The 10819-nt window shown below is 36.5% G+C and overlaps 1 protein-coding gene across 1 annotated transcript in view; it reads left to right on the top strand.

Moving 5' to 3' along the window:
- The first annotated feature begins 832 nt into the window (after positions 1-832).
- The window catches only part of prrg2 (proline rich Gla (G-carboxyglutamic acid) 2), a 10745-nt gene continuing 758 nt past the window's right edge, over positions 833-10819 (top strand). Inside the window, exons 1-6 of the mRNA XM_017437248.3 lie at positions 833-1261; positions 1352-1445; positions 4573-4745; positions 6176-6209; positions 7721-7853; positions 8605-8754. Coding sequence (XP_017292737.1) covers positions 1220-1261; positions 1352-1445; positions 4573-4745; positions 6176-6209; positions 7721-7853; positions 8605-8754 — 626 coding nt within the window. The 5' untranslated portion in view covers positions 833-1219. The remainder of the gene's footprint in view (positions 1262-1351; positions 1446-4572; positions 4746-6175; positions 6210-7720; positions 7854-8604; positions 8755-10819) is intronic.

Genomic DNA, 10819 nt, shown 5'->3' with positions numbered 1-10819 from the left:
GGAAGACCCAGGACACGCTGGAGGGACTATGTTTCTCGGCTGGCCTGGGAACGCCTTGGGATTCCCCCGGAGGAGCTGGCCCAAGTGGCTGGGGAGAGGGAAGTCTGGGTCTCCCTGCTTAGGCTGCTACCCCCGCGACCTGACCCTGGCTAGGCAAAGAAAGTGGATGAATGGATGGATGTTTTGGTGGTTTTAGCTTTTAGCTATGCTTTTGCTAATTTTAACATTTAGCTATGAATTTGCTAATTTAAACTTTTACCTACTGTTTTTGTGTTTTTAGCTTCTGTTCTACTTGTTTTAAAGTTCAGCAAGTCATTCAGCACTCAGCTACTGCACTGTATTTTCCTGGTTATTAATATTATCTTCATAATTTCTTTACATCAAAGCCCGTCCCCTGCAGAGCCTGCTCAGAAAAACCCTTGGCCCTGAGCATCTTTGGTTGATGACCCTTGTTGTACAAGCTGTAGGATCATGGAGTGGAATTAATTTTTCCACACAGAGCTTTTCCATTTCTATCTTTGTTTAATAAATAATGACATAGTGGAAACTGTTGTGCGTTTTTGTACACTTGAGGTTAGATATAAATGATTTCAGAATGTGGTAAAGACTAGATCTTTTTTATCATGTTTTGATCTGTAAAACCCTATAATTGTGATAAAAATGTTTATTTAATAAATTTGTAATTGGATGACTAAAAACAATTACCACTTATTGAACCTGTTGCATTTTGTTAAAAAAAACAAAACATCTTTAGATGTACTGAACATTTATTTCACTTATTTTCAGGATTTGTTGCAATCTTTTTTGTGGTTCATTTCTTAGATATTTTTAAACATCACCTAACTTTTACAATGTCTGTTTACGCTTATTTACAGCTGAAACTGTTGTGTTTGTTGTGTCACACTGACACACCTTGAGCCTTAGCAACCTATAGAGACGATACTGTCTAATTCTCGCTCAAATGTTTGTTCCTCTCTGATTGTGAAGCTAACATCTGACCACACAGAAAACGGTGTGTAAACAAGCAGGCATACAGGTTGGTGGAGTTTCTTGCCCCGAGCTGCTATGTTGTAGAACAGGTTTGTGACGTTTCATCAGCTCTGTCTCACCCGGCAGTATCAGCTCTAACTTACCATAAGCAGCTTCCCTTTGAAGCAGTGTTGCTGCTCCCATGTTTGTGACAGTCTAAAGGTGTTTTTCCTCTGAAAGACTCGGACAGATGGGTCAACCTGCAGCCAGGTGGGGCAACAGAGTTGAACAGGTGAGTTTTTACAGGTACATCCTCAGCGTACTGAGGCTGCTCAGCAGAGGAGTTGTTTTCCTCAGAGTCTCTTCCTTGTTTTTCCTGTAGTTCTTTGCATCAATGGCAACCCTGTTTGTTTGGATCATTCTGCTGTCCCTGATGAAGACGGCCCACTGCTCTGTCATCTACAGACATGTTCCAGGTAAACCACACCTCTTCTTAGAAGTTCTCCTCAACAAGACTGAACACAAAAACACACTGTTATTTGACTTGTCTACCATATGGAACTGAAAGACTTTGTACATTTCTTTTTATTAACTGCAAAGTGTTTGTTCTGTGAGGGAAATATTTTGAATTTGAGTTAAAAGGTCACAAGATTCAGTAATCATAAATCCCCGGAAATATCACATTCCTGTGTGTTGCTGAGACATTAGTATCAGACAGGCACATCTGGCCCATAAAGACAGGTGGGGTGCAGTTCCTTCTCATAAACAATGTGAATTACTTAATAACAGCTTGCTGTGTATCGTTTTGTTCTGTTTTTTAACTATTTTGACAATTTTAAATGAAATCTAAAAACACTTTTTGAGATTTTTTTCTCAGTTTTTGATTTATTTACAGTTACAGAGCAGTACAAGTCACTAATCACGTTTATCAGTATATTTAACATATCTCCTGTTGGCAGTAATCGGGACTGCAGGGCAGCTGTAACAGAGTCTTATTGGGGTGTAAAATATTCCGCCCTGTGGACACATTCTGCTGGTTTTAGCTCACTGATATGACCACTACAAACCTTACACTTAACATTATCCTATTTAATGCAGGAATAGTTGCAGTAAAAACCTCTGTGTCCAACAACGGAGATTTTCTGTTTAAAAGTCCATTTATGAGACTGAAATTTGAATTTAAATTATCAGTCAGCAGCGTGGAGCAGAGAGACTAGACATGAACCAAACACACAAAATTAAAGATAGAGAGATATATACAACGGGGCATTTTCTTCAACATGATAGACCCATTTTCTGTGTCTGTATTTCGATTAGCCAGAGGTGGATCTTATTTATCTCACTCTATGGCTTCTTACAGCATGAGTGTCTGCTGGAGCTCAGTGGTTTAGTAATCTCAAGATTAATCAAAGGGTTTAATATATATAGGCGATAACTTAATGCACACAAAAAAAAGGAATAAAATAAATATTAAGCAACATATACAATTTTTTTTTCTTTTTTTCTATTTTTTTTACAGAAAATGTACAGCAAATTGTAACATTCCTGTGGTTATTGATTCAGTAAATGAATGTCCTCCCCAATAAAATTTATGAGCAGGAGCTGCTGCTGTTGTATCAGAACATATTAAAAAAGTGAAGGCCTACCATTCCTTGAAGAAATCCATATTACTCACTGCCTTTAATGCCAGAGTTTTAGACTAAGATCATCTTATGTTAAAAAGGGACAAAGGTGTAGTCATTTAATCAAACCTTAAAAATAACATCATGTGCAATCTCATTTGAATTTGCAAGAGTCACACTTGGAGTATGTGTTGTGAATGAGTACCAGCTACTTCCACATCAAATTTTAGGACAATCTCTGTAAAACTGAGAACAAGTACCAAATTTATATGATTTTTCAGGCTTGTAAACCAGGTCTTTCACCAAAACAGCACAACGGTGTGTCACACCAGTATGTTGATTTTGAGAGAGTTGTTTTATAAGCCTGAAAAACAATAAAAGCTGTCCCTCTTGTAGCTAGCTGTTAGCCGAGCCTGAATGAAAACTTCTGCCCTTTCTTCTCCACTACTGTATTACTAGACAGAACCGACTATCCATTTAATAGCAGCTAGCGCTCAGAGTAAGTGTTCTGAATTATTCTCAGATAAAACCACACCAAATATCTGTAAAATTGACTGATTTACAGCTATTTCTGTGTTTTCAGAGGTCAGTTGGCTGTGGCAGCCATCTTGAATTGGATTGGTTCCAAAAGTTAATTTGTTGTAGAGATATTTGGTGATTGTTTTCTGAAATGTTCCTTAAAGTTCTTCCAGTGGTTTATGAAGTATTATTATTAATATTATTTACACAAAGATCTTGTCCAATCTGTTAGCGCTCAGAATGTTTTGGGATCAGTCTAAGCTACTACTATGCTAGATTTTCTGTAAAACTGACTGAGGTCAGTTGGCTGTGGTGGCCATCTTGACACAGGTTGACTTTGAAAGTTACTCAGTTGTAGATGTATGTCCAATGATTACTTTTTGCAAGCTTCATTCAAATTTGTCCCATGGTTCATGAGACATTTTGGTAAGGTCTAAAGAAACTCACTGCAACACCAACTCATTGGGCACAAATTCACTGCACTCTGATGTCAACTCATCACGCCAGGTGATGATAGATCTCTGCACTAACATATCTAGTATATGATTTGTTTATATGATGTTTAAAATGTCTTAGTTGACTCATTTCTGATCTGTTCGGCTGAGGTTTTTAAATCCTTGTTTAGTTTATGTTAGCTTATTATTATTATATTATCAGTTTATTATATCTTAGTTTGGTTTTTCCTCAGTTTATTTCTAGTTTATCTTTAGTATGAATTAGTAGACTTATTTTAGATAAGTTTAGTGTAGCTTTTTATATCTTAGTTTCATAGCTTGGTTTTTCATCTGTTTATTTTACTTTTGCTATTATTGTGTGTGTTTTCATGCTGACTCTGTATTTTTGAGTTTTCATGATGTAAAGCACTTTGAACCACCTTGTTGCTGAAAAGTGCTACATAAATAAATTTGACTTGACTTGACTTAGTTTGCTGAAGCAATAAGATCACCCATCACTGGAGTTCAAGGCCTAGCTTAAACCCTGACTGAGACACCTGAATTAAACAATTATCAGGTGTGTATAAATACTTTTGGCCATATAGTTTAAAATCTCATTCCAAATATGGTGTTTAGGGATGTCCCGATCAAGATTTCTTGTCTTTAATACAGTTCCAAGTCATTTCAGATTAAGTGTCAGCCATTCAAAATTGCCAGTTCTGGTTTTCTCTCCTGGAGTATACATAGCTGACACAGTGGTTAATCTTCATAAGAATTTTTCACATTCTTTCCCTATACAAATTGAATGTAATGTTAAGCAATGGTTTCTCCCAAATCCTTTTGTGCCCACTAGAATTAATGCTGTCAAAATTACTATCTTCCCGTGCTCCTTATATTTATTTTAATGTATTCTAATCTCTTTAGATTTAGATTTTCTGCAATGTCAATAATTTGATTCTCAATCTTATTTGGAGCAAGAAACCACCCATTTGTCTGACTGTTTTCCTTCTCTGACTTGAGTCGTGCAGGACAGCTGATATTGTTGGACGAGCAGTCAGCCTCATCCTTTCTGTCCCGCTCTCTGCTTGCAAACAACTGGGACTTTGAGCTGGTGGTACAAGGTAACCTGGAGAGGGAGTGCAAAGAGGAGTTGTGCAACTATGAGGAGGCCAGAGAGATTTTTGAGGATGATGCTCAAACAGTAAGGAGACTGAAATACTTGAATTCTTACTCTGGAGTTTTAGCCTTTGCTAAGTAGATAAAAGTTACACATTTTGCAAAAACCTCCAGATCTTTCAACTACTCATTCATATGTTTTTTTTTTCTAAGTCACATAAAAACATTTTTCCTTGTACAGTAAAGTGCAAAAGTCTAAAGAAAAATTCTAATTTCTTCATGTTTTGCTTCCAAAGAATCAGACCTTATTAAAAACTTTTATAGTGGCCTTGATCAACAGTTCTCCAGACTTTCTGAGGGACTTTGGCTGCTATTTTTTCATTCTTAGTCCAGTCTCTGTAACTGACAATTGTCAGAAGAATTTTTATTGTTTTAGTTTTTATTGTTTTTTAAATAATTTTTTAATTTTGATTTAAATGTAAATCATTTATGTAGAAAAAAGACACTAAACTAAGAAACCCTGAACTGTTTCTCTGCAGTACCTCTACTCGTACAGTGTGGAAACATTTTATTTAAAAGGTGTATTTTAATGCAAACACCGATTATTTTGTCTATCATCATAAAACATACAGTGGGTTGCAAAAATATTCACCCGCTTGATATTCTGTTTTGTCACATTGAAACCTGGAATTTAGTTTTTTAGCGTAATCAGCCTACATATATATATATATATATATATATATATATATATATATATATATATATATATATATATAGATCATTAGGCTCTTTGTTATTAGCTGAAATAATCCAGTCTGACAAACAGGAAAACAGATTTTAACTCCAGCAACTTGAATCTCACAACACTAATATCTTGAAATTTAACATACAGTTGATGATCACATGAAGGATTAGGAATCTCTCAGATCTTTACAGGATTTTGTAGATAGATTTCTTGTGTCCTCCACTTTTAAAGACAAAAAAAACAAAACAAAACACTCCACATATCATTTTGAGATTTACCAATATTTTAATCAGCAATTCTTTCTCAGCTACCACCACACCAAAATTTACCTCAATATCTGTAAAACTGACTAAATTTTAGCCATTTATGTGTTTACTAAAGTCAGTTAGCTGTGGCAGCCATCTTGAATCGAGCTGACTCCTAAAGGGAATCATTTATAAAGGTGCATAGAACATTTGGCAACTTTCATTAAAATTTGTGACAAACTGACAAACAGACAAACACACGCACACAGTCAACCAAAAATGTCCACCTTCACTTTTTGGCAATGGGCGATAGAGTCAGGTAGTGAACTACATGAGTGCAAAACAGGCCAAAACCCCAAAACAGATCAAGACCACTTTAAATGATCTCAAATTCTGCGTCCTTGGAAGGAAATTATAAAGAAATGAGGATCAGCTCAGGTCATTGTACAGAACTGTATCAGACCAAAGAACATATTCTGAAAGAACCCACATTATTAAGTCATGTTTTCTTGCTTCCATTTTCAGAAACAATTTTGGGAGACCTATAAGGATAAACACGGTAATGACAGAAAAATCTATTTTTTAATATCTGCAGACTTTTGTGTCGATCTAAAAAAAAACATAAATGAAGAGAGCTAAATTATTTCTTCTTAGTCATATTAGTATTATTAGGCCCGAGCAGCAAAAGTACTGCAAATTCCTGCTCTGTTTATTATTATTATTATTATTATTATTATTATTATTATTATTATTATTATTATTATCTTCAGTCATACATCTTCTTTACGCACTTTTTCCTTTCTGGGTCTTGGTGGAGGAGCTGGTGTCCATCTCCAGCCATCACTATGAGAGTTGGACAGGTCACAAGTCCATCACAGGGACACATAGAGACAAACAAGACAGACAACCATTCACGCTCTTACTCACACCTAGGGACAATTTAAGAGTTACCAATTAACCTTATGTATGTTTATGGTCTCTGGTAGGAAACCAGAGTAAACCCACATGTGCACAGGAAGAACATGCAAACTCCACCCAGAAAGGTTGGGAGGCAAACCTGTAACCTTCTTGCAGAGAGCCAACAACTCTAACCATTGTTCTGCCATGCAGCCCAAAACATAAATTTATACTTTTTTTTTAAACTATTATTTTTTTAAATTGTTTTTTACCAGGTACAAGTACCAAGGGATTGATTTTTGGTTTCTTCACTAATCAAAATGATCAGTTATAGAAACATAAATCTAAACTCTGATGTCCATTACACTAAAAAAAGAATAGTAAATATAAACAAACAGAAAAGTTTAAAGTTTAAACTCAGTAAAAATATGCAAAACTGCACATTTTTACTGAGTTTTACTGAGCTTATTTTTACTATTCATGCTGCAAGCAAACTAGAAAATGCTGAGAGCTGAATAACTGCTGAAATTTGCTGAAGAGCTGAGTTGTCAAAGTTAAAAAAGCAGAACACCAGTGAAAAGAAGCATAACACTAGCTAAAAGCTAAAAAGCAGAAAACTAAATGTTGCAAAAGGCTTACTAAGTGCTTAAAGCAACAAAAGGATTGCTAAATCGTAAAAGTAGCATGAAAAGACAAAAATTGAACAAGTTTCCTAAAACACTTTGGACCTGTCCATGGTGTCCCCTGCTTCTCCCAGTGACTTCTAGAAATGGACACCAGCTCTCCACCACCCGGAAAAAACAAGTTAGTAAAGAAAATGGATGAATGGATGCTAATGCAGATTTCATAGAGAACAATGTTTCTGAAGGAACTGAAAATATCTGAATGTATTTCTGTGGAGAAACACTGTATGTGTAAATAAAGTTACATATTTCAAAAAGTATAGTTATACACATATCTCCTGAATGAGCAGAACATTTTGATATGTAAGTGATTAAAATAGCATAAAGTATGCAGAAGTAGTTAGATCGCAACAAATGTATGGAAAAATAATAAACAGGAGAACAAAAATGTCAAAAGTATTAGAACAACAAGCAGCAGTCCTTGCTGCAGTGATTACTGTGTGACTGAATGATAGATCTGTGTTAGAAACCAAAGTTTTTGTCTTTGAAGAGAATGTTCCCAGAGTGGATGTGTCCGGGTTGGTGGCAGGAGTCTTGGCGATTGTAGTCATTGCAGTTATTGTCGTTGTGCTGGGAGTCTACTTCTACAAAAACAAGAAAAAGCCTGGGAGGAGGTCGGCCCGGTAGGTTCATGTTGAAGTGGAACATTTTGCTGAGAAACATTTTTTTAACCAGGGTGTAAAGAGACACTCATCTCACAAGGTTAGGCGAGATGAGATTTGAATGATAGTTTTTAGATAAAAGGCTTCGCCACAAACTCAACTCCTATCTGATTTCTCATGAGTCTTTTCAGACCTTAGAATGGTGTGTCAGCTGAGTGACCTTTGAACTCAGTGGGATCCAACTCATTTTCACAAGACACCAAAATTAAAAACCTGATCAAGAGGACAACCTTTGTTTTCAATAAATTTTCGAAAAAAAAAAAAAACATGTTTTTCTGGGGGATTTTTTTGTCAATATTTTCATACAGAACTACAGAATTAAATTTTCCTCAAAAGATCTTTTTTATCAACCAGAACAGAATTTACTGGAATTAAAAATGTTTTTGTTTTATTTCTTAGATCTTTTTAATAATTTTTAATAGGTTTCTAATGAAAACATTTCACCAAAGGCCATCAAAACAGCTAAAAAACATTAAAGAAAATCCCCACTGAGCTACATGTCACCTTAAATTACAACAGAAAACACAAAAAGATAATATGGCTAAAATAAATTCAGGCAGACTGTAGCTGTGAAATCTACTGAGGTAAAAGATTTTTTAAGCAACCTGTTCTAAGGTCTGTGTTCAGATTTTATTTCAATGTTCTGTAAAAACCTTTAACCTCTCTCAGTTCTGACTTAGATTTCTTCATGTTCTACTTGGTTCTGGTCTAGAGCCCCAGTAAGAATGGCAGCAGATGTGAATCCAGCTCCGGAGACCGTGCCCCTGTCTGGGGTCCACCTTCCGCCTCCACCTTTACCCAGCTACAATGAAGCTCTGACTCGCAGTGGGCAGCATGATGCCCCCCCACCGCCTTATTCGGGGTAAGTGGATAGTTCAGCGTACACTTATGCCCCAGGTGGCTCCAGGTGAGAGATGGCAGTAGTAGTTTTTTTGTTCAACAACAATGTTTGTAGAAAAAGATGAGTCAAGATCACAGGTGACACCCCCCACCCCACCCCAAAAAAGGGGAACGTACGGTATCAACCAGGTGCTGCTTGTTAATAATATTAATTAACTCAGAGGCCAAATATGGCTCCTTGGTCCCTCTGAAATGGGTCTTTCTAGCTTTGACCAAAGGAGCACTTCGGAGAAGCTGAATCTTTCAGAAGTAAAGATGAGCAGAAGTTCATCAGTCTGTGGAATATCAGTCTAAAAATAGTGAAACAATGTCAGAATAACATTTCTCAAGATTTTAAGAATCTGGAGAAATCTGTGCACAAATGATGACGCTTAAAGTCATTAATGGATCTTGGGGCTCTCAGGGGCCAGTGCAACAAAAACAGGTCTGATTCTGTTCTGGACATCACTGCATGAGCTCAGGAACACTTCCACAGATCATTGTCTGTAAACACAGTTCACTGTGCCATCCACAAATGCAGCTTAAAGCTCTATCAGGCAGAGAAGAAGTCATATGTGAACACCATCCAGAAACACTGCTGTCTTCTCTGGACCAAAGCTCATTTAAAATGGACTGAGGCAAAGAAGACAACTGTTTTGTGGTCAGACAAATCAAGGCTTGAATTCTTTATCTTATTTTATTTTTTTTGGAACCCATGAATGCCATGTCCTTCGTACTAAAGAGGATAGGGACCACCCAGTTTGTTATCAGAGCACAGTTCAAAAGCCTGCCTCTCTGATGGTATGGGAGTGCATTAGAGCCTTTGGGATATGCAGCTTACACATTTGGAAAGACTCCATCAGTGCAGAAAACTGTTGTAGAAAATAAGATTCACTGATATGATACTGACAGGCTATCTGAAATGTTCCCATTAAGTGTAAAGAGCATATCTGTTCACAAGTCAGTGTTAGGTCTTAAGTGCTACGACCTTCCAGCTATGACAAGACTGGTGGCGTTGTTGTGTCTTACTGATAGCCTTGTTTAAAGGGTCACTCTCTGACAGTCTGAGGGAGACACATTTTCCAAACTGGATCTGTCTCATGATTTCTTCCTGATTAATTTCAGTTGCATTTGCTGCTTATTCTGGCAGATAAATTTACCTCTTAAGAAGCATGCATAGTTTCTGGGAATTATTATTAATTATTACTTTGTAATTAAATGACATATTTGAACAGATGACTTGTTTACGACTCAATATAATTTAGGACTTGGACTTGTTTTGGGGCTAGCAGATCTTGCCTTTGGACTCGAGTGCAGTAAAATATGACTGTTAGCAAAATATTTCATGAACCACTGAATATATTGTAATGAAACTTTCAGAGAGTATTCATTGGACGTTCAACTAAAACCAATTGACTTTTGGATCCAATTCAAGCCAGCTGACTTTAGAGAGCACAAAAATGGCTATAATTCAGTCTGTTTTCCAGAGACTTTTTACAAAAATTTGATGTGGTAGTAGCTGAAGGTCATCCTCAACATATACTCTGAGTGTGTCCTCTATGAATATCACATGAGATCCCACATAATGTTATTTTCTGGGTTTGACCAAAACGACTACAACTCCATCATTTCTTATTATACGAAAATCTTAGTCTAAAACTCTGGCATGAAAAGCGGCGAGTAATAGGCATTTTTTTTTTTTTTTTAACATTCTGTAGTTGAAGACATTTCGCTTCCTTTCTCAGACCTTGTTTACACATGAACGTACTCTTGGAAACATTTTGATGTTCCGATGTTGATTGTAAAAACATTAGATGTTTACACGGTAATGCTGTGCCGGTTGAATCTGCTATAGTCATTAGCTGGCGCTGTGATTATTGTATATCAACAACACATGTATGTGCACAGACACACACTTTAGTCTTGAACATGAAAACGGTTATATCCAGAACGGTAAATACACAAATGTTTGTTTGAACCAACAATGAGGTTGGACTGCTCCTACAAGTAAAAAAAAAAAAGAGCGTGTGTGTGTGTGTGTGTGTGTG

The sequence above is a fragment of the Kryptolebias marmoratus genome, linkage group LG12 (assembly GCF_001649575.2).
Source record: "Kryptolebias marmoratus isolate JLee-2015 linkage group LG12, ASM164957v2, whole genome shotgun sequence".
Taxonomy (NCBI): domain Eukaryota; kingdom Metazoa; phylum Chordata; class Actinopteri; order Cyprinodontiformes; family Rivulidae; genus Kryptolebias; species Kryptolebias marmoratus.
This window is presented reverse-complemented; position numbering and strand designations above follow the sequence as displayed.